A 24,941-nucleotide genomic window follows, 5' to 3' on the forward strand; every position below is an offset into this window, starting at 1 on the left:
CTGTACTGCTAGATTGAGGGTCTCAGGTTGAAAACCTCAGTCAACCACATTGCTCTAAGGCAGCCATGGGGAACCTCTGACCCTCTGGGTGAACACAGGCCCACAAGAGTGCCTAATTTGACCCACCACACCATTTTGCCACACTCACCTGCCCCACACCTGACAACCTGTGCTTTATTCAACACCTTGAATGTGTATGATGGACATCATAACCATTTAAATGAGCAAGTAGACAGGCCCCTACTCTGGGGAGGTTACAATCTAAGTCAATGGAGGAATGACAGGTGCAGGGGGGGGGACCACAAAAAATGGAATGGATGGGCAGCTACAAGATGTTACCAACTTCAGAGGGAATCTGGTTAGACAGGAAACCAGCTTTTCCTGTGTTTTGGACTACAACTCTCATCATCTGTAAGCAGCATGGCAGGCTGCTGATGGAAACTGCAGTCCAAAACATCTGCCAGCAAACCAAATCCTGTCAAGTTCTCAAGCCATGGTTGATGCTGAAGGCATTTTTAAAATCTCTGCTCTTTTCCTACTATAGAGGCTGCTTTCCTCAACCAGCTCTGCCAAGTGAAATTGTCTTTAAAGGATAAAAAACAACTACCAGGGAGGAACTTGAGGGTGGGCAGGGTGTGTGTGTGTGTGTGTGATGGAGAAGACTCATAAGAGAGGGTAAAAATGGTGGGAAATGTAAATTACTTTAAAAGCCTGCATTTGTAACCTTGAATGTCAGCTGTTGGCTTGCAAGCCTAATCATGCAGCGGAAGCTACAGAAACCATTTAGCATCCCATTACACCCACAGAGCAGCTCCTGAACAAAGGCACAGCAGGGGGCCTCTCCTCCCGCATCCCATAGTGTTCTTGCACTAGGAGAGGTGAGAAATGATGCAAGAATGAGAATGGCAGGGAAATGAACCTTAAGCAGAGTTCTTACAAGAGTAACCAACCTCTGGACTGCACAGAACTCCGCTGGACGGTACCTCAAAGATGCAATGGAGGCAGAAACATGGAATCTCTTTGCTGCCCTCACTACCATGATAGACCTGATTATGAGCCTGAATCTCATTTCCTCACTTACGCTCCAACCGGTCTGTGGTCTGAGAACCACAGCTCCTCAGCACATGGAGGAACAAAACAGACCCACAGCACTGGAGGGGGCACTCAGAAGCAATCATGTCAATGGCCCCATGAGACTCACCATTCCATGGGGAAACTAGGGCCTCCACAGCAGCAGCATGGCAAACCGCTCAGGCACCTAGGGAAGGTGCTTGCCCAGGGCATGTGTGCCACTCACGTGGGGGGGGGGGGAGACCAACCCATAGGGCAGGGTGAGCCAGGTCAGGGCATGTTGCCAGAACTGTGTCCCTCCCATAGGGACACTGAGTGAGATGCAGTGTGCTTGGCTGGCCCAGTGCTGCCTGCAAAAGCAGCACAGGGCTGGGGCCCGAGCCCCTGTGTTCCTGTGGGTCACCCTACAGCTGAAGGGCCCCTGCGAGTGATGCAGCACAGCGGCTCTGGCGCCCTCCAGTCACTCACAGGCACTCTCCTGAGTCCTGCTGGAGGGCAGCTGAGGGGAAGGCTGTGGGCGGAGGCCAGTCCCATGCTGCCTTCTCAGGCAGAGTGCAGTGCCTGCAGGCGCCTGAGCCAAGGCGTAACTCCCAGGAGAGATGTGTGGCTCAGGCACACTGCAGGCCCCGTGGGACGAGCACAGGGTAGTTGCATCTTTCCTAGCTGCCCTCTGGTGGCTGGGGGCAGACGCAGCAGCCCAGCGCCCTGGGAGCCAAGCCCCGGGCCATGCTGATTTTGGGAGCAGTCCACCAGGCTCTTGGGCAGTAAACCCATCCCCAAGGTAAGCGCCCTCCCCGCCCGCCCCTTAGCTATGCTACTGCTCAATCCCACAGAACAGTCAGGAATCCATCAGTTTCCATCAGTCTCTGGGAGTGGACCATCATAACTGGTCCCTTGCCTTTGCAGGGGAGAATCATCGCTGCAATTCCAAACCTCACCATGAAGTGTTCTGACCATGATAATGAGGTGATGGTCACCCTCTATTTCCAGACCAATGTTGGACCAATGACCAACTGAGACAGGCCCATTATTGCCGCAGAGGCCATGAACTCCTGAGCAAGAGAACTGAGGCACCCTCATCATGGATGCTGAAGTCACCTGCAGCCTTTTCTCTCCCAGATACTTCAGTGAAATTGGTGCTGTGAGTAGCAAATGAAATGCTGAACAGCTTTATTCACAAGTGCTTTAATCAAGGTTCTCCTCCAGTTATCCATTTGAATCTTTGTTTACCTTTAATGTACCAGTAAATTGTTCACGAGTTATTAACCCCAGAACAGAAAAAGCCATTTGTTTAGAATCACCTGCCCTTCCTCCCCCCAGCACCCCTCCCCTCCCCTCGTCAGCGAGAGCTTCTGTAAGGCAGAAATCCTTCATCACACTTTATGACTTCATTCCTTTCAAACTGCGAGTTCTGTTCCTCTTTCTCCCAGCCCCAAATAAAGCTCTCCAGGTCCTTTTTGCATCTTGCATCTACAGCAGCATTCTTACCAACCCAAAGCTATTTCTCTGCCAATCCCGCAATACTCTATGCTTGACTCAGAGCAGCTTATAGCAGCATCTGGATTCTAGACAGTTCCTGCCAGCCAGCATGTCTAGTGGTCAGAACTGACCCTTCCTCCTAAATCCATCAGTTCCAGACTGCAAACTGAGTATTTCTTGCTTGCAAATACTCATGGGACTTCCTGGGAATGCAATGGGGAAGAAGAACAATCAGCACAGATAATTAATTCTGACAACACATTGCTCAACTGGAAGGGAGGTCATTCTAAAGCACTCAGGCTAAGTCAAATATTGTTGTAAGGATGCACAAATTTTTAAATATGGATCTGACGACCATCAATCTCATTTAGATGCCTATTTGTACATATGGACAAACTGCATTAAGATATATAATTCAGGATTGGTGTATTATTTTAATTGTTGACATGAGCTGCCAATGTTTCTTTCCATTTTCTTGTTATTATATTGATGGAATTTTTTAAAAAGAAAATAAATCTATAGATTGTAGCCAATGGAGCAGTAAGTTAAAGTCATTTAGTGGGACAGTTGACATCCATCATGCACAGGGTTACATTCCAGGGATTGCACACAAAGTTGTGGGTATAGCCAGAACAACCTCACATAACCATCTCCACCTTTTCTGAAGCTGACATGCCAAGTGAGCTTTGTTCTGTGCACCTCTCAGATCCCAGTAAGCAAGTCTGAGAGCTTACGTGCATTTAACACACCTTGTGTGCATTTAATTTGTGTGATTTCAGCTGAATGGCCACCAAAAAGCTGCGTAGAGCTGCAATCACACAAGTTGCAAATCAACTGCACATTCATTCCAATGGTGAAATGTTTTGTGCCAGCAGAAAATTGCTGCACAAACGAACGAACAAGCAGATCGCTCATAACACTGTTGCATAACAGACTGCACCTCAATTGCCTGGGCAACGAGTGTCCACTAGCACAACTGTTGCACTGGATTCCTCTGTTGTGCAACATTCAAACTCACCCATCCTCTAGTGCAAAAGTCCTTGTGCCAATGAACAGAGAACACTGGATCCAGCCCCATGTTGTTGTATGAGAGTTAGCCATCATCAAGACCCCATATCCCCAGGCTGGTCAATGCAAAGTGAATTTCAAGGAGAGGAAAAGGAAGCCTCTCTCATTTTACACTGGTCATCAGCAGCATTTGCCAGAGGTGCACCTTAAACATCACTGGCAAGGCTGGTCTGCAAGCAAATCTGACATCTGTTCGCCTGAAAAAACTTGAGTGAAGGAGTGAGGAGGGACCCTTCCATTCTTCTCATGTGCACTTGTGTCTGTTCCTTCCTCCAGAGCGTGAGGTTCGTGGGGGGGGGGGCATTTTCTGAAGATATACTGGGGAGGAATCAGAATGCAGGTATTTTTGCAATACCTTTTTTGCAATCTGACGTTAACTTCATTTACAATTAGTTCTGTTATATCCCCCACAATCAGTTGGTTTAGAAATGTGGAATTATGGACAAATATATCTAGATGTAGCACTTTGCTTCTTTGCACATATGCTGCAGTCTTATCCAGAAATCTTTTTTTGTGAAATTCTCACAAGAATCCTTGGCCATATCCAGGCACTCTTGCAGGAAAGTGATTTTCTGGATCCATTTCAGTTGGGGTTTAGGCCTGGTTTTTGCATAGAAACTGCTTTGGTCAACTTGTATGATAACCTCTGTTGAGAGAGAGACAGGGGAAATGTGTCCTTGTTAATTCTCCTTGACCTCTCAGAGGCTTTCAATACCATAAACCACAGTATCCTTCCGGAACATCTGTCTGCTTTGCACTGCTTTGCACTGGTTCCAGTCCTACTTGGATGGACACTGCAGAGGGAGTCGCTTGGGAAGTGCTTTCAGGGTTCCTCAGGGTTCAGTTTATCTCCCAAGCTGTTCAACTTCCAAATGAAACTGCTGAGTGGGGTCATCTGGAATTTTGGAGTACGTTGTCAGCAATGTGCTGTTGACACACAGCTCTGCTTTTCTTCAGGTGTGGCACTCAATGAGTTGGACTGTTGTCTTGCCTTGGTAATGGACTGGATGAGAACCAACAAACTGAAGCTCAATTCAGGTAAGATTGAGGCCCTCTGTAGCAGAGCTACAATTGTCTATGCTCTGGTAACCTCTAGATTAGATTACTGCAACAAGAGACTGCCTCTGAAGATAGTTTGGAAACTTCAGATGCTGCAAAATTTTGCATTCAGGTTGCTCCCTGGGGCAAGATAGTCTGAGCATATAATGCGAATCCTGGCCCATCTGCACTGACTGCCAAATAGTTTCTGGACCCAGTTCAAAGTGCAGAGCCTTAAACAGCTCAGGACTACAATTCCTCAAGGACTGCCTCTCCCCATATTGACCTTCCTGGACCCTGAGATCATCTTCTGAGGCCCTTCTTCATGTGGCCTCTCCATGAGAGGTCCGGAGAGTGGCAACATGAGAACGGGCCTTTTCTGCAGTGGCTCCTTGTTTGTGCAATGCTCTCTCTAGGGAGGCTCACCTGGTGCCTTCATTACATATCTTTAGTTGTCAGGCAAAAGCATTCCTCTTCTCCCAGGCCTTATAAACTGTGGGAGGGTTGTATTGTTGTGTTTACTATGTTATACATTTTGTGTTTTTATACTGTAAACCACCCTTTGCTCCTCACTATTTAATACATAATAGTAATAACAAAAACCACCCAGAAGGCAGTTGGTTTTTATGGGTAAATGTGGCCAACATCATTACAGTTCTATAATACACCAAAGTACTTCATGTTTTAAATCCTAATTTAATATTTTTGTTTGTTTGTTTGTTTGTTTGTTTATCATTTCCCCTTCCTTCGCCCCAAGGTACTAGGGCAGGTTACAATAATTAAAACACAGTATCAGAAACAGTCCAAAGCAACTTGAAACAAGGTGGGCCCTGAAAATAGGGTAAAGAGGCACATCTTCAGCATTCATGGTGCCGGACACACCTCTGCAGGGAGGAAGTTCCATGACTATGCAGGCGGCAGTGAGGAAGGGGGGAAAGGACAGGCAAGAGTATCTGCCTGCATCTCCTTATCCCCCCTCCCACAACTGCATGTTTAATTAGGGTTTGAAACAGCCACCCACTTTGACAGTGCCAGATCTTTCCAGGTGCATCCAACCCAGGAAATGCCTCAACCCATTCCAAGCAAACCCTGGATCAGCCTGATTTGGGATCTAGGATTTTCCTAAGCTGTTGCTGAGCTCTATTACACATGTTCACTTGTAGTTGCTTCTGTACGATATCTTTCTTTCCCCTCACCCCTCTTCCACTGCTCTCTCAAATAAATAAACAATAGAAACATAAGAAGAGTCCGCTGGATCAGGCCAGTGGAATACCTGGCCCAGCATCCTGCTCTCCCTGAGCTCCCCTCCTGCGGCTCCTAGCCACTGGTATTCAGGAGCAGAACTGCTTCCGACTGCAGAGCAAATGGTCTGTAAAAACTGGAAGGAGAACTCACCGTCGCTGACAGCTTCCCAGCATTCTTCTGCATGTATGTGATGGCATCTTGTATCAAGGAGAAGAGACTGAGAAGCACATGCTCCATGTTGTAGATGCCCCTCATGCCTCTCGTCAGCCCTTCCAGAGAACGGAGGTACTCCTGCCAATAGCTATCTATCTCCACCAGGCTGGCCAGGCACCCCTGCAGGACAGAGCCACAGAACCCAGCACATGGCTTCACCATCATAAAGTCTTGGCAATGGGCACAGTACCACATCTTCAGCAGGGCCCTCCCACAGTCCTTGCTGAACTTCAAGTGGTCGGTGGTGTTCACCACCTCAATGCCAAGGTTGAGTGCCTGGAGGAAGACTCGTGTCACCTGGAGAGACTTGGACACCTGCGTCATCATGATTTTGGGAAAGTTCCCAAACACCTTCAGGTCTCGCCGGGCAAGTCGGAGGCACTCGGTCATTTCCAGCGAAGGATCCGATGAGCCCGGGTTAACCAGCCGCGGGTAGACCAATGGGAACAAGCTGTCAAAGAATTCGTTTATCATGTCATTGATGTTGATGTCTGAGCCCAGGATGTACAAGGATATGTCCGTAAAAAACTCCCCCACAAATTTAAAAGCTCTGGCAGCTATATTGCGATAATAGTTTCTGAACATGGAGTTGGTGTAGTTTCTCGCATGCCGCACTACAATTTCAAAGGCTTCTGGAAAAAAAGAAAGAAAGGAGGAGGGATCAGTGAACCCTTTTCCAGAAAGCAGAAACAGGAGAGGTGGGTCTTCTTCTAAGAGGAGGGACTTCAACTATAGAATCCATGTTGACAGCAAATCAAAAGCAACCTTGAAGAAATGTGTAACTCTCCCCAACTGGAAATAATTTCACACCCCCTGCCTACCCAACCAACTAGCAGCAACTCTCCCTAGACAGAAGATAAATCAGAGCATTACTGAAGCATGTTTGGAGGACAGGAGACCTTTCCTTTCCAGTGTACATTTAATATATGCCAATGTGCTCCAACACATACAGTTTAACAGCTATGTGGCTTTGCTTTTTCCTTTCTTTTTTTGCTGGCCAATAGGGTATTGTGGTCATTTTTAGAATAATAGAATCAGAGAACTGTAGAGTTGGAAGGGATCCCAGGGGTCATCTAGTCCATCCCCTGCAATGCAGGAAACTCAGCTAATGCATCCATGACCTCTGCTTAAAAACCTCCAAGATAGAAGAGTCCATCACCTTCGAAGGGAGACCGTTCCACTGTTGAACAGCTCTTACTGTCAGAAAGTTTTTCCAAATTGTCAGGGAACTGACATCGGAGCCAGAAGTGGAGGCAGGGCTCCCAAGCAATGCTGGAGAAGGGCCAAGCAGGGAGAGAGGGGACTCGTCGGCTGGGGAAGGAAATCAGCGTAACACCAGGGATAAAGGGGGGCAGATGGTGGAATCAGAGAGGGGGCTCCAGGACTCTTCGCTGGAGACCAGCGGGGAGAGCACAGGTCCTCCGCTACCCACACCCACCCTGCGCAGAAGACTTCCGCGCAGGGAAAGTAGGCGGAGACTTGGCGTCAAAGAACTTATTTGCTGGAAGAAGTTCAAGAAACGCCCACTGACGGATTCTGCTAGCGACTGAACAGCCACGAAGTGAAGGGCTGTCCAGCCAGGAAAGGTTTAACCAGGCTACCTAGCCAGGAGTGGCAGCAACTTACGCATGAGCAACCCCATATAACCATTACACAAATGTTTAGTCAAAATCTCCTTTCTTGTAACTTGGAGCCATTTTAATAATGTTGCTGTTAAATATGCTGAATCCTCTCTAGTTAACATAGAGTTTTTAAATTCTGCATTTTGTTTTTACTAAATTGAAATGCTATACTCTATCCTAGGTTAAAGCATCATTTTAATTTTAAACATGGAACCACAGACATATGCTTATGCATTTATTACACATTTAATGAAAGAGTAATATTTTAGAAAGCTGTCCCTTTATGGAAATTTAGCATTTTGCATTTTAAAAAAGAGCATTTAACAACATTTTAGCAGATCAATATTAGGTAATATCGCCTTTGGGGTCTACCTGGCATCTTCACACAAACTGGAGAAAGAGTCACATGAATGCTGCCCTAGTTACATTAATGGAGCCAGATCACAACATCCAACTGCTGCCATGACCTCTTCCCTTTCTGTTGAGCCATATTGGACCAGCAGCTCCTGCCAAGCAAGGGTCATGTGTGTGCCAAGTGGGTTGATTCAGAAGAACTGTTTCTTCTCCTTCCCCCATCTTCCCAGTTCCCGTGTAAAGCTGGTGCCTAACCCAAAGGGTCTCACCCTGGGGCTCTCACCTGAGGCTGAAGAGTTGGCGCATAAGATGGAGAGGACATTAAGGGTCTATTAATTCAGGCAGCCTACGTACAGAGATGAAGGAGGAGAAGAACCCAATGGCTCTGGCATGGCAGTAGCCCCCCAATTCTAGAACACCGTCCTTCTGGATGCTTATTGGGAGTTCATTCCTCTATGGGAATTTCCTTGCTTCTTTCCAGCTTATGGTGTCCATCGTTAAGACTGTTTTCCAGCCTTGAGCCCATTTGCTTTTATAGAACAGTTTTTGTACCTGTTGATATTTATGTTGCTGGAAGTTTTTTTGATACCTTAACTGCATTCTGTGATTTGTAATTTTATGATTTATTCTATTTTTATATGTAAACTGCTTTGAGGTCTCTTGTGACATTCAGCAGGCAGTAAGCACATTAAATTGAGTCAAACTGAAGCAAGTAAAGCCTTCTGCATCCTCCCTATGGAACCCCCCACAAACCTCTGGATGGAAAAAGCATATGCACATTTCTCATAGATTTTGGCCCAGTTGTATAATTCTGCACCCAGAGTCATGCAGAACTTCCCTGCTCAGGATACACAAAATGACAAACTCTTTCTATCCACCAGGACATAAAAGGAACACGTTGAAAGAGGGGAGGCTTATATTCTTTCTAGTGCTAAATAGCCACACGGCTCCAGGGCTCCTCAGCTCTCGAGGACACCCTTAATAAAGTGATGGCAAAGTCACAAACAGCCCTTGCGGTTCACAGGTCACTAACCATGTTTGGAGTAACAGCTTTCTATTCTGCCACCCTGGGAATGAGGGGGAGGGGGAAATGGATGCAGCAGGCATGAAAATGATTCACATGAAATATTAAATATATATATACCTATATATCTATTAAAGTTTCAAAAGCATAAGGTTTTATGTCTCCTCCCTCTCCTGCCCATGGCCCCTTGCTCAAATTATGGCTGAAGAGAGAACGAGTTACGGGAGCCTTTGCAGCAGAGCTTGCAACAGCAGCCAGAGCCTTGCATTAAGTAACTTAGGAAGCTGAAAGGAATAACTGCCTATAAATTACAGGCTAAAAAACAAGAGTTTCTTGCTTTAATACTTTTGGCAAAGTTCCCCATGATACTCTTGCAGAGAGGCTAGGAAATGCCACAGTTAGGTGGATTTGTAGCTGGTTGACTGACCAAAACCCAAAGAGTGGTTATTTGTCGTCCTCGAGGGAAATGGGAAATGGGGTGCTGCAGGGTTCTGTCCTGGACCTGTTGTTGTCCAACATCTTTATACATGACTTGAATACACACTCACCAAATCTGTAGGTGACACCAAACTGAGGGGGATAGCTGAAGCCACAGAAGACAGAATCGATTTGGAGAACTGGGCAAAACTAACAAGCAAACCCCACCCCCAAGGCTGGTGGCTGGGCTGCGAGGCGAGGCAGCACCAGGCATCCATCAGGTGGCTTGATTGACATGTGTAATGCTGGTGGCGAACGGGGCAGGAATTTGCGGGAATACATTGCCTAATTGGAAATTCTAAAATCACTCTTGTAACTTTAACTTTAAACCAGTTTCAGGCAATGTATAGATACATCTCCAAGGCCTTCTGAAGGCACATCTGCAGAACCACACAAGGAGAAAAAGAAGTCAAAACTGGAAACTATTAAAGGGGAGTGGTGACATCACAGAGTGAAAAGGGCATCTTAAACCATGACTCCCCTTCACCCTGAAGGCAATTAGAAGCACAGTCTGCTTTAATTAAATCATTTGCTTCAAACTGTGTTAGTGCCACACCACCACCCCGGGCTATGCACTGTAGAAGCCGAAAACTGCAAAATAACAACACACTGGACGACTGGTTTTTTACTCTTTCTCAGACCAGCGGAGAACCGCTGGAACAGGAATATGGCAGTCCTACTATGGCAGCACAGCCTCAAAGGATTGGCAAAAATAATTCAGAATGAGAAGAAAAGTCACTTGATGCAACAGTGTTAGCCACTCTGGAAGGAGTTGCCCCAAGATTGTGCAAAAACCTCACATCTGAATGTATCCAAACAGTTTCAGATGTCATGATAGCAGCAAACAAAGCTATGGAGCACAGCCTGAAAAACTGGTCTGCAATCAAATTAATCAAAATAATGCAGGCAGACATCAAATTACTGTTGAGGAATGCACAGGATAGAGACTGCTGATTTAACGTCTGTATCTGTGGAGCACTGGAGCACTTCTCAAGAATCAAATTTATGGGACGCTTTTACAGCATTAATTAAATGCTTCGTGATATCGCTCTGGAGTTTGAATCAATTGAAAGAATCTATAGCGTGGCCGAAACCTAAAGCAGAAGAACCCCCAAGGGACATGGTTGTTATTCTTTTGTCATTCTTTTGTTATAATATTATAAAGACACCTCTTTATAATATTTTGTGGAATATATATTATTACACACACACACACACACACTCCCTGCATGCATGCAAAAACAGGCTCAAGCAGTTGGAGTGGACAAGACCTTGAGTGGGTCCAACAGTAAAGATGGCAGTTTCTGCACATGCTGAAGGGGGGAGTGAGGGGCAGATGGGGCTCATCCACCTGGGAAGTAGCCCATCTAGGAGAAGGAAAACTCTGACCCTAAACCTTCGCTGCTTTGTGGGACATCTTTGGGAGAAGAAAAGTCTCAGGAGTAAACCCTACACAAATCCAGAGTGGAGTCCCTAAGAGGGTTGGAAGGCGCCTTGTACACCTCCTTCCGGCAACTCCTGCAGCCAAGCTGGTGCCCAACGTCTTGCTCTGATTCCCTTTGGACCACATCAGTGAGGCTGAGGGGGGGTTGTCGTCTGGGCAGCCCAGGACACACAGCCCAAGCTTGCACCCCAAAGAGCTCACTTTGGTGCTGCTAATGCAGCAGTTTGACTTCACCCCCGAAGGCGCACCCCATTGTGTCTCAAGACAGATGGATGCCAAGAGAGTAGCTAACTTTGATCTTAGGGACTGCTCAAACATGTCTGCTAGGTAAAAAGATTGTGCAAGACTAGACAATCATTTAATTTCCAATGGATGGACCTCTATGCCATAGTTATTGGGTGTTGTGGATGCGCATGAAAATTCTGTCAAGTGGTTAAGCTTACCACAGCAAATGACAGTGTAGCAGAGATTGTTTTACTCTGCAAACACAAGCACAAACTATATCCACAGGGAATATAAGGACAAACTGTTCCAGTAGCAGTTTCTGCCATGACATCCCTGGGAATCTTTCTTCATTTTTATTATTAATATTACACTACAAAATTAAATAAAATAAGATGGTGAGCTAAAAATGCATTGAGATAATCCGAAAATATCTTTTGAACATACAATATAGTTTAGAAAGAGTTTTCAGGCAATTAAAAACCCACACTGAATTTCTTCAAGGGGGAGGACTTACCAGGATTGCAGATACTCTAGTGATGGAGACACAGCTCATGAAAGTCTGCAGAGGCCAGGTTTAAAAGATCAAGAGAATGTTGGATTTATAAATAAATTATATCAAGGTGCTTTGGAATAAGGAAAGGGGTTGGAAGATGAAAACATGCTATCAAAAGTAGAGTAATCATCCCCGCACTATGAATACATATTTCATAATGTTTGCATGCAGAAACCAACAGAGAATATATTATTGAAGACTCTTAAATCTACATCTCCATTATTAAAATGTTTAGACTCATGAATTCTGCTGCTGTGGCAGCAAAAAGATTAAAATGGGGTGAAGGGGGACAGCAGCATTGTTCTACCTGTTTGGAAATTTGAACTCAACATACAATTCTGGACTATGTAAAATCCTAGGAGTTAAACTCTTGCAAAGCTTTATGAAATTGATTGCAAACTTGTCCCTCTGCCTTCCCTCTGTCTTCTGCACTCCCAATTTCTTCCTGATACTACACAACCACTAAAAGCCATCTCTCAAAAAGAGGGAAACCAAACTAAGCAATGGCTGCTGAGAAGCTCTAGCTTGTGGAAGAAGCAGCTGCCATGCAACCATTCTTAATTCATCTCCCTGATGGAAAGAAAGCAGCCCAGGTGGGGAGACAAGAGCCGACCAGAGAAAGTGAAGAAGTCCAATGGAGGCACTGGGAACAGGCCAGCCAAGTTGAAGGCATGGAACCTGCCTCTTTTGATGAGCCCTTTCCCCAGAGATATAGAAGAGATATCTAAAACATACAGGGGAGTAGATAAGTTAAGGCGCAGCCATCCAGAACTCTTCAGGAAAAAGCTTGTTTACTTTGGACCAAGATCTAGACTCCAATGAGTGGTTTCACTTTCAGCTTAAGCTTAATTAGCTCATAAAAATAGCTTATTCTGACAAATGATCCACTTTTAAGTAAAATAAACACCCGAAGTTAGAGATCCCGGTTTGACACTCCAGTTTGAGAGCAAAACAATAGTTGGCAATAATAAGGCTTGTGTCAATTCAGATGCTACAAGAAACCACAGGTGTCACTAACCAGCAAAGGGGGAGGTGAGGAATGCCAGCATCAAACCATAGTTCAGCGGTCGCCAAACCACAGTTCACCTACTAGACTGCAATGTTTATTTACCATATCTCTTAGGGAAGGGAAGGGAAGGGAAGGGAAGGCACAAGAACTAGGGAATTTTGAGGAACCATCTCAATTGCCACCTGATTTTGCTAATATCCCCTTAGGGGGGGAATTAACTGGTTCAGCTACAATCCACTAAAAAGTTACATGCCTCTCGCACTTAATTCCTATTAATGTGCACTAACCAAAACTGTTGGGAATCCAGAGGAACACTCACTTTCCTACATAAAAAAGAGGTTTCTGGCAAGTGAAAGCTAAATGCAAACAAACTGAAGTGGAACAGGAATAAATTGTCCAATGATTTGCATCAGTCATATATGAGTTGGTTAGTATACAAACCAACAATGTGGTTGGACAATGTGAGATACGGTGTATTTTTTGTTAGTTATGCAGCTGACTAAGCTGTCGCCTGCAATGTATGCTTGAAGCCAGAAAAGAAACAAAGAAAGTTATCCAGCTCTCATGAAGGACAATATTTTTAATTTCTTTTTATTTATTTTAAAGGAATGCATTAGTACTATGCATAATGCTTTGTATGTTACACATTTCCCTTGCTTTATGATATCTGCAGAATCTGTAAGAACGTCCCCCCTCCCCCTTTATAGGGAGTAAAACTGTCCATTTTTGTGATTAAGCATGCAATCATATCAACTCAGTTTTATCATCTCATATGTCCACCCTTTTTTACCAAGGGTTCTTTCAGCAGAAAGATGTCAGAAAATAAGAGTTTATGTAATAGACAAAATAATTATTTTCTTTGCATTTGTATTTTATGCTACACTGTCCTGGGTTCCTTCAGGTGAAAAGGAGGGGAAGAAATAGAACAAACTGTTATTATATGAAACTGGAAAGGTAGGCCAATATCAGAAGTCGATGAATGGAGCCATCAGAGAAAAAACAGCTTAGGTTCAAAGAAACTGTCAACAGAAGTATGGGTAAAGAGGACAACCCCTTTGGCGTTTTTGTAAAATAGTGCATTAAGTTTCCACTGCCTTATTTCACTCCTTCCTCTTCTTCATTTCTCCTTTTTATCTCTTCTTAATATTGGTGTGTGTTTGTATGCAGCATTTTAAAGAGGTGCTTTATCTTGTATTGAAGTATTTATATTCAATGAAGGAACACAGATGTGTTTTTGAAATCACAAGGCAGCCAACTCCTGCCTTCCACCCGCAACAGGCCAGAGAGGCTTCAGGACTTCTTTTCCCTCCTTTTTTCTTTAAAAAATATTTTTCTCCTAAAGCTCAGGTAAAGCCTTTAGTACAGTGGTACCTTGGGTTACGAACGCTTCAACTTACTTTTTTTTCAGGTTACGAACAATTGTAACCCGAAAGTAAGTTGTCCGAGCTCTCGGAGGCCTCGCTGCTGCCTGGAGCCAAACCCGGACATCTGTGGGGCCTACGGAGCTCTCTGGGAGCCAGGCAGATTGTGATGATGGAAGAGGACCCTGAGCCCCCATCCAACCAATGACTATTATCAGCACAGGTAAGAAAAAAAATAACATTTTCATTTTGTACTGTTTTATTTATTTCATTTTATGGATCAATAGCATCATTAGTGTTAAGCTGTGGGTGAACATATCAGACGACACAGCAATTCTTCAGACAGCTCTTGTTTATTCACAGGCCAGAACAGAACTGAACTGAAGAGTTCAGCCAGCCTGCTTATATAGAGCTCAACTACAAAGCAACAGTAACCACTTTCTGTAACTATCCAATCACTGAACGTCACTTTCAATCCCTTATTTGCATATGTGGACCTGAGTGAAAACTATCTACAATATCCCCCTGCTGGCCCAGGGTGAGAACTTCAGTACATAACAGTTAGATAGTAAAATTCATGTCAAATTGCTGTTCTAGGGGTCACTTTTCATCGTTTGGTTCCTTTTTGCGTTTTGGTTTGTGTAGCTTTTTCGTTTTTTTGACTGTGACTTGTTCTTCATTTTATGCGACTGACTTGTGACTTCGCTTTTGTGACTGTGGCTTGTGACTTCATTTTTGTGACTTCTTTTTGTGACTGTGTGGAACCCAGTTCAGCTACTGGTTGACTGTGTGGCTGCAGAAATGGATAAAAGCCCCCCCCCCCCCCGCATCCAAACTGACAATCATCAGTGCACGTAAGAAAAGAAATAAATGTTAATTTTTTTCTCTAAAATATTGTCTTATTTATTTTATAGTACAGTACATTGATTATTATTGTTGTTGTTTAGTCGTTTAATCGTGTCCGACTCTTCGTGACCCCATGGACCAGAGCACGCCAGACACTTCTGTCTTCCACTGCCTCCCGCAGTTTGGTCAGACTCATGTTTGTAGCTTCGAGAACACTGTCCCACCATCTTGTCCTCTCTCGTCCCCTTCTCCTTGTGCCCTCCATCTTTCCCAACATCAGGGTCTTTTCCAGGGAGTCTTCTCTTCTCATGAGGGGGCCGAAGTACAGGAGCCTCAGCTTCACGATCTGTCCTTCCAATGAGCACTCAGGGCTGATTTCCTTCAGAATGGAGAGGTTTGATCTTCTTGCAGTCCATGGGACTCTTAAGAGTCCTCCAGCACCATAATTCAAAGGCATCAATTCTTCAGCGATCAGCCTTCTTTATGGTCCAGCTCTCACTTCCATACATCACTACTGGGAAAACCATGGCTTTAACGATACGGACCTTTGTTGGCAAGGTGATGTCTCTGCTTTTTAAGACGCTGTCCAGGTTTGCCATCGCCTTTCTCCCAAGGAGCAGGCGTCTTTTAATTTCGTGACTGCTGTCACCATCTGCAGTGATCATGGAGCCCAAGAAAGTAAAATCTCTCACTGCCTCCATTTCTTCCCCTTCTATTTCCCAGCAGGTGATGGGCCCAGTGGCCATGATCTTCGTTTTTTTGATGTTGAGCTTCAGACCATATTTTGCGCTCTCCTCTTTCACCCTCATTAAAAGGTTCTTTAATTCCTCCTCACTTTCTGCCATCAAGGTTGTGTCATTGATTATTACCTCCATTTTATTGATCAATGGTCTCATTAGACAGTAAAATTCGTGTTACATTGCTGTTTTAGGGGGTGTTTTTTATCGTCTGGAACGGATCAATCCACTTTCCATTACTTTCAATGGGAAAGTCCGCTTCAGGTTAAGAACGGACTTCCGGAACCAATTAAGTACGTAAACTGAGGCACCACTGTATTGCCATGTGGTTCTGACATATTGACACTGTCTCATCATTGCTTTTTATTTTGAGGTGAGGAGAGTTTCCTAAACAATGAAAATTTGAACGTAAGTGGGGAGAAAAATAATACATTTCACTATACTAATAATAAAACACTAAGAGAGTGTTGTAAGTTTTAAGCAGTATGGAAAATTTTTGAAATAAACAACACTGGAAAATATCTACGTGGCAGTAGAATACAGCCTCTTTTGTGGAATGTTGTGTAATTTGCAAGGGAAAAACACACCTGTCAATGGTTAAGGAACAATTTGTTGCAAAAGTGAACAGCATAAAACTGTGCAAGTTCATCATGCTGTACTCCTCTTTGTCCACTAAAATATATCCACACCTAGAGGACCTTCTTTCCCCATATAAACCTGCTTGGACCCAGATGAGACCATCCAAGGCCCTTCTCTGCATGGCATCTCCATGTGTGCTCCTGCTCTGATGCTCACAGCAAACTACAAAGCTGGAGGTTGGAACATTTGCCTAGGCAATGAAGTACATTCAGACTACAGCTTGGCACCCCCTGCCCAAGCCAGCCTCTGTATCCTCCTGGACAGGGCTTCACTTGAGAGTTAAGCTGCACCACAGCAACAAGGTCTTCCTGAGCTCTGGCATGTTTCTGTGGCAACAGTCACACAGCATGGTAAACCACGGTGAACAGTTAATCATGAATGTGCAGTTGGATCATGCTTTACTCCTCTCCTAGTGCAAAGAGGATCAACAAACCATGGTCTTCCGCTCGGTGTTCCAAGTGAATTAGAGTTCGTGGGATTGTATGGATTGTATGGAGTTCTACTCGAAGCAGACTTGATATTAAATAGACCTGGTCTACTCTGAGTAGAACTAGCATAGGATATGAACCCTGGTTTGTTGCTTTGTACTGTGTTATATCGTTATGCAGCATGAAGCCAAGATTTGTTCTTAGTTTACATTTGAAGAGAAACAAACCACAACCTCATTTTCAGAGATAACACTAAGCCGGGGTGAGGACTTGTCACTTGTGGCAGAGGAGACCCGAAGTGGGAGCCGTCTAGCATGTTCACAATAAATCATGAACCTTGCCATAGGATCACAGAATTGTAGGGTTGGAAGGGACCCCAAGGGTCATCTAGTTCAACCCCCTGCAATGCAGGAATATGATATGGAAAATTGCCCAGCTCTGTCTCTGAGCTCCTGGCTCACCTGGGGAAGCTTCTAACAGCTCAGTCCCACCACATTTCTACATTTCCTTTACTAAAGTCGACACATACAGACACCACACCATACAGACTCTTTTCCAAAGAGCCATTTTATTGAATTAGAGACTGGAATGCAGATCTGGATAAACAGAGAAGGGACTGGTGGTTATGAAACACTGTGTGGCTTGAGGCATTGCTCCCTGTTTGCTGAAACAAACACATTTCAGCATTTGCAATCAGAATCTGTAAGTGTATACATATAAAAAATAGGAATCAAGTAGATAAGCTAATTCCCACTATTCCCACGTGAATTATTATCTGCAACTGCTTTTTGCCACAAAACAGTTTCTGCTGGCCTAAGCACCATTAAGGCAATGCCAAGTGGGCAGAAAGGGGGGGGGGGACAGCATTTGCAAATGACAGAAAAATAATTTCGGGTTTGAATTTAGTCATGACAGCATCTCTGATTAGGTGCAGCAATAAAAGAAAAGTAGCTAGACTGGAAATATCTTAAGCTTAACTACAAGAAAGGGAAAGTTTGCATGTCAAGAAGAAACAAGAAGAGAGCATCAGTGTTTCTCACCTTCAGGTCATGCAGGTATATAGCGGACTTAGTTAAGCCTCCTCTGAATCACAGGACTCATTGTGTACTGCAATATTCTGGTTGTGTTGGATCCATTATGTTTTAAAGGTTGCGTTACTCTATTGCGTCGGAAATTGCTTTGGGTCAGTGCAGATGTGAAAAGCAGTCTATGTAATAATTTTGTGACTTCGGTAATTGAGTTTGATCTATTTCACCTCTTCCTCCCCCCTCCCCCCCCCCATTTTCTCCTCTCTCTTTCTTCTGTATCATTTGCATACAGAAGATGCTAGGGGAGCCTTTTTGCCTGAAAGGCATGTTAAACATTATTATTTTTGAAGGGGAAAAAAATCAAATAAACCAACTAGAGAAAATCTAAGCAGATTTTGTAAAACTTCCAGCCTTGGTCACCTAGGGGCAACTCTCCACTCGCCATGGGGTGAACAGGAAAGCAACTACTTCAAAACTCCCTTCGAAAAAGCCATAAGTGTTTACAGGTTCTTTTCAGCAAGGGTGTATAACCACTAAAAATCAAATTAACCCAACAGCAATTTGTAAAGCAAAGTAGGCCAAGTATTTTCTGGTACTTTCTTCCTTTGGTGCCCGAATAAAAGAAATGGCAAACAAGTAACTTCAGTAATCTCACTCACTGTTTCATTTTGTAGCATAGTGTCAGCTCTCCCGCACTTAATGCAAAATCTTTTTTTTTATTGATTCAATCATGTCCTTTTGGAACAGTAGGACCACTGATTTGATCAGCCATCATTGGATTTACAATATATAAATGACAGGACCATATCAGACTCAATTCTAGAAGCAGATGCCTTTTATTGATTTATATTCCACTCACTAGGAAGAAAAATTGCAACCCAATCTAGTTGAGATAGGCCGAGATCGATGCCAGTTTTTTTCTTAATGACATGAAGGCTGAGATAAGGACAGCATAAGTCAAATCTAGACAGATCAAATTTGCCCCATATCCCTTTCAATTACGGTGGACATACGGTGGGATATGTAACATTAAAGCCAAGGGGAATGTAATCAAAGGGGCTTAAAATTACAGCGGGCAGACAAGGCTACTGCATACATCCCCTGGGTTCTTGGAAGTGATACAAATGGGGAGTTTTTAAAAAAGTGGCCTTGAAGATAGAGGAGGCTCAAGTTTCCCAGTTTGCAATTTAGCTTGCAAAGTGGTGTTAAGCGATAGCTGATAGAGGAGCGTGTTGGATCAGAGGCAAAAAGATCTCTCCAGCATCCTGTTTTCAGGAGTGGCTGAGCATATGCCTTTAGCCAGTCCTCCCCCTCCCCCCACTTGCTGAATTCAGATGCAAATGCCCTGCAAAGCAGGGAGGCTTCATTCAGCCATTATGATGGCCACTGTGAGGCTGTCCGCTTTTAAACCCAAATAACCTGGTGCCTTTTCCACATCTTGCCAGCATCCTTTACATTCAATTTGTGTAGATGATATGCAGTTCAAGGTCAACCCAACATTGTGTCATGTTTCTGCAGAATTGTTTAAAACGGGTCTTCTCAGTGGTGGTTCCACATTTATGGAATGCTCTCATCAGGAATACATACCTGACACAGTGGTTAGTTTTAGGTGCCCACAGACCTTTAGCAGTCAAGTGAGCCTCTACTGTAGAGCTTATTATTTAGCAGGGTGGGGAGGTGTTTAATGAGCATTTTAGGAATTTTGTTCTATCTGTAGCTTTTACATTTCCTGGTATTAGATATATTTTATCTGTTTGTAGTCTATCTTAATGAGACGCGGGTGGCGTTGTGGGTTAAACCACAAAGCCTAGGACTTGCCGATCAGAAGATTGGCGGTTCAAATCCCCGTGACGGGGTGAGCTCCCGTTGCTCGGTCCCTGCTCCTGCCAACCTAGCAGTTCGAAAGCACGTCAAAGTGCAAGTAGATAAATAGGTACCACTCCGGCGGGCAGGTAAATGGCGTTTCCGTGCACTGCTCTGGTTCGTCAGAAGCAGCTTAGTCATGCTGGCCACATGACCCGGAAGCTGTACACCAGCTCCCTCGGCCAGTAAAGCGAGATGAGCGCCGCAACCCCAGTCGGTCACGACTGGACCTAATGGTCAGGGGTCCCTTTACCTCTACCTTTTAGTCTATCTTAAGTCACTTTAATACCTTTTTGTATAAAGTGACAAAAGCTGTAAGTGAGAATAGCAAATGTAGGCAAATGAGATGTCTAGTGAAAAGCCAGTGGCTTGATTCACTTAGCCAAGGACTCAGGTCTTTAAAAGGATCACACCTCCTCAAACTTACAAATAAGAACAGTATGCAGTATTGGGGAATGTTACTACTATAAATGCTACAGTGCAAAACTAATAAAGGTATTTAGCAAAGACCAAAATGGGGGGAAAGAACATAACCCCAAGTACCATTGAGACTAATTTAAGATACAACTGGGTTAAACAAACTTAATAAAGCATACTTGGAAATCAGATCTAGAGACAGGGATTGATGAGGTGGTTGGCAGAGCTTATGGGTGAAGAAGTCCTTAAAATCATCATCATTATTTACTTATTAAATATGTCCCACTTGCTGGATCATCACCATGTCATGGTGAGTGGGCTTACATGTTCCTATGACCCTTGTGAGCAAAGCCATCAGGAATCTCGCATTCCCAGCAGGATCACCCAAGGTGGTAAGGTCAAAGGAAGGAGCTAAACAAAGAATGATCCAAGAAGGCCTCAGTCATGAACAGGCACATGGGCGGTGGATTCAGATTCAGTCGTTCTGACTCAAGGAACGAGGCAGTTGAGCAGCTCGGCAGCTGTATCCATGACTGAGCAGCCCTTTTAAGGATCCAGTCTTCTCACCCCAAAAAGGGGGAGGGGCTGGAAACAGTGCCCTAAACATAGTCTGCCTCCCTTTTTCCCTGATTGGATTACCGCGCCCAGAGGGGTCACCACCTAGCGGTTGTAAAAGACAATTGAACTTTGGAACATGGAATATACGGACTTTGTCGGATAACACAGATAACAGGCGTCCTGAACACAGAACTTCCATCACTGCAAGAGAGCTGCGAAGTTTTAACATCGATATTGCAGCGCTTCAAGAGACTCGAAGAGCAAGTGAGGGACAACTGAAGGAAGAAAAAGGAGGCTACACATTCTTCTGGAAAGGTCTATCTGAACAAGAACATCGAATACATGGGGTAGGCTTCGCTATCAAAAACAACCTTGTGAAGCTCCTGTCAGAAGTCCCTACTGGCATTAATGAGCGACTCTCAACCCTTCGAATAAAGCTCACAAAAATCCAACAGACTACTATTATAAGCACTTATGCACCAACACTGGATGCCGATGAAGACATTAAAGAAAATGTTTACTCTCAGCTGGATACAATCCTATCAGAGATGCCTAAGGAAGATAAAATTATCCTCCTGGGTGATTTTAATGCAAGAGTTGGGCGAGATTTCGATCTGTGGCCTGGGACTATTGGGAAAGAAGGAGTTGGCAACAGCAACCAGAACAGAATCTTACTTTTGACGATATGTGCAGCTCACAACCTTGTTATTACCAACACACTCTTTTGTCAGAAAAATAAATTTAAAACTTCATGGAGGCATGCTCAGTCAAACCACTGGCACCTCTTAGACTATGTTATTCTCCATGCTAAAGATCGCCATGATGTGCTCTTTACCAGAGCTATGACGAGCGCCGACGACTGCTGGACAGATCACTGACTAATATGTTCCACTGGTTTGATTGAATGCATGATTGACAAGAAAAAGAAGGCCTTTCAGATCTAGGAAAGAGATAGAAACTGTGACACTATGCCAACTAATGCTATGCTATGCTAAGGCTGAGGTTCAAAGATGAACCAGAGAACTAAAAAACACCTGGTGGATAAAAAAAGCTCAAGAGATCAAGCACTTAGCTGACACTCATGATTCACAGAGTTTATTTAAAGCCACAAAGACCATCTATGGGCCAATAAATCATGGCATATGCCCCCTATGCTCAGCAGACGGTACCACACTTCTAAAAGATGAAGAAGCTATTGCACTGTGCTGGAAAGAACATTACCAACATCTCCTTAACCGCAACTCCCCCGTTACTGCTGAGGTCCTTTCACAAATTCTGCAAAAACAAGTTAGAGATGAGCTTGCAGTATCTCCAAACTTGGGAGAGTTGTGTACAGCTATTAACCAAATGAAAAACAACAAAGCCAGTGGACCTGATGGGATACCTGCCAAAATCTTCAAAGTGGGCAGAATTGAACTTACACAACAACTTCACAAGCTCATCCAAAAAATCTGGAAAAGAGAAGAAATCATAGCAGACTTTAAGGATTCCAAAATTATCAATCTCTTTAAAAAAAAGGTGACAGAACTGATTGTGGAAACTATTGAGGCATCTCTCTATTAGCTGCAGCTGGCAAAATTCTTGCAAGGATCTTAGCAAACCGTCTCGTAACAATATCTGAGGTGACACTTCCTGAATCCCAAAACAGTTTTTGGCCTTCTAGGGGGACAGCGGACATGATTTTCACCACTTGACAGCTTCAAGAATAATGCAGAGAGCAAAACCAACCAGTGTATTTCTTGACCTGACTAAGGCTTTCGACACTGTAAATCGTAATGCTCTGTGGCTGTCCTTCTGAAAAGTGGCTGCCCAGATAAATTTGAAAACATCATTTGGATCCTCCATGATAATATGACAGCAACAATCACAGATAGCAATGGCTCTCAAAGTGAACCATTCACAGTGGGATCAGGTATTAAACAGAGTTGTGTTATCGCCCCAACTCTATTCATTATTTTCATTGCCATGATCCTACACTTTGTCGAAGGGAAACTCCCCACCGGAGTAGAAATCATGTACCGAACAGATGGAAAGCTCTTCAAGGCAGGCTGAAAGCAATCAGCCGCTTTTTGCTGGCTGAGAGAATGGCTGCTTCTTGAAAATACTGATGTGTTGGACTTAGAAGGTTTCAACAATGTATTTGGTTGGCATGCATATCTGTGGTATGATAAGGTCAAAGCACATAAAGCGTTTAAAAACCATATTGTCAGAAAAGTACTGTTTAATGTTTGGATAAGATATAAGGACTTGCTAGAAAATAAAACCCCAAGATGGTTGTCACCAATGGAAGTGAAAGCTCAGAAAAAGCTCAATATGGAGGCCAAATGGCCGAAATATTGGGAAATTTTGGAACAAGAGGGAGACAGATTAAAACTACAGAGTTTTGAAAAATTAAAAAATAGAGTGCGAGACTGGCTCCATTATTACCAAATAATGGAGGCATATAATTTGGACAAAAAAAAATGGCTTCCAGGTGGAAAAATCAAAATTGGAAACAGAATTGTTAGATCCCAAAATTAAGAACTTGTCAAGAATGTATAACTTGCTGTTGAAATGGAACACTCAGGATGAAATGGTGAAATCAGTTATGATTAAATGGGCACAAGATGTTGGACATAATGTTATGATGACTGACTGGGAAGAGTTATAGACCACAGGTATGAAGTTTACGGCATGTAATGCCTTAAGAGAGAATATAATGAAAATGATCTACAGGTGGTACCTGGCACCAGTCAAGCTTGCAAAAATTTACCATTTGCCTGATAATAAATGTTGGAAATGTAATGAGACTAAAGGTACATTCTTTCACCTTTGGTGGACATGCCCAAGGATTAAGATTTTCTGGGAGATGATCTATAATGAAATGAAAAAGGTATTTAAATATACCTTTCTGAAGAAACCAGAGGCCTTTCTCCTGGGCATGGTCGGCCAATTGGTGCCAAAGAAGGACAGAACTTTCTTTATGTATGCAACAACAGCAGCAAGAATATTCATCGCAAAGTATTGGAAGACACAAGATCTACCCACCCAGGAAGAATGGCAGATGAAGTTGATGGACTACATGGAATTGGCGGAAATGACTGGCAGAATCCGAGACCAGGGAGAAGAGTCGGTGGAAGAAGATTGGAAGAAATTTAAAGATTATCTACAGAAATATTGTAAAATTAATGAATGTTAGAAAGATGTTGGAATGAAGTTACATGGCTTTAGCAGAAATGTTATAAAGGATTAAATAAAAATAGATTGTTAACTGGCTAAAGGGGGGAAAGTAAGGTTAGATCGAGTCAAGACAAATTATGGAAAGATGGAAAGGATTTGCTGAAATAGCTAACTGAACTAGAATACAAAAAAGGGAAGTGTGAGGAGGTCAATGAAACAAGTAAATGAAAGATAAGTTATGGGAATATTCGTTGTGTTTTTAATTGTTTAAGTAGTGTTTTCTGTTTGTTTTTTTCTCTTTCTTTCTTTCTTTATTGTAATGTATTGTTTTGTTTTGTTGAACTTTGTTTCTTTCCTTTTTCCTTTCTGTAACCCTTAAACCTTTAATAAATATTACTTTTAAAAAAAGAGAGCAAAGAGTAAGGTTACTGTAACTTCCGTCATAGAGCTTCAGTATGCTTCAGTATGCTGATGACAACGTAGTCTGCGCACGCTCAGAGGATGACCTCCAAACCATCCTAAATATCTTTGCAGAAGCTTACAAAAAGCTTGGCCTATCACTCAACATCCAAAGAACCAAAATGCTGCACCACCAAGTACAAAATAACCCTTCTGCAGTGCCACAAATCCAACTCAATGGTGTAACATTAGAAAATGTCAATCACTTCTCCCAGCTGCACAGCTATCTTTCCACAAGGGCCAACATTGATGCCGAAATCCAGAATAGTCTGAGCTCTGCGAGTGCAGCTTTCTCCCAACTGAAGTGCAGAGTGTTTGAGGACCAGGACATTCATAGGGAAACCAAAATCATAGAATCATAGAATCATAGAGTTGGAAGAGACCACAAGGGCCATCGAGTCCAACCCCCTGCCAAGCAGGAAACACCATCAGAGCACTCCTGACATATGGTTGTCAAGCCTCTGCTTAAATACCTCCAAAGAAGGAGACTCCACCACACTCCTTGGCAGCAAATTCCACTGTCAAATAGCTCTTACTGTCAGGAAGTTCTTCCTAATGTTTGTTTACAAAGCTATTGTACTACCAACCTTACTATATGCTTGTGAAACATGGACAACTTATAAA

At 43.6% G+C, this 24,941-nt stretch overlaps 1 protein-coding gene and 1 long non-coding RNA gene across 3 annotated transcripts in view; one reads left to right on the plus strand and one right to left on the minus strand.

The window, feature by feature from the left end:
* Window positions 1–24,941, minus strand: part of GPC3 (glypican 3) — a 238,088-nt gene that overhangs the window by 128,106 nt on the left and 85,041 nt on the right. For both annotated transcript variants that reach the window (XM_083722916.1, XM_083722917.1), the window contains one exon: window positions 6,052–6,746. In XM_083722916.1, the coding sequence (XP_083579042.1) occupies window positions 6,052–6,746 (695 nt within the window). The remainder of the gene's footprint in view (window positions 1–6,051; window positions 6,747–24,941) is intronic.
* On the plus strand, window positions 1,777–14,455 carry LOC310837087. The gene is made up of 3 exons (XR_014560422.1): window positions 1,777–1,835; window positions 4,560–4,656; window positions 14,231–14,455. It is a non-coding gene; the product is annotated as an uncharacterized lncRNA (long non-coding RNA).

The sequence above is a fragment of the Podarcis gaigeae genome, assembly GCF_964106915.1.
Source record: "Podarcis gaigeae genome assembly, chromosome: Z".
In the NCBI taxonomy this organism is placed as follows: Eukaryota; Metazoa; Chordata; class Lepidosauria; order Squamata; family Lacertidae; genus Podarcis; species Podarcis gaigeae.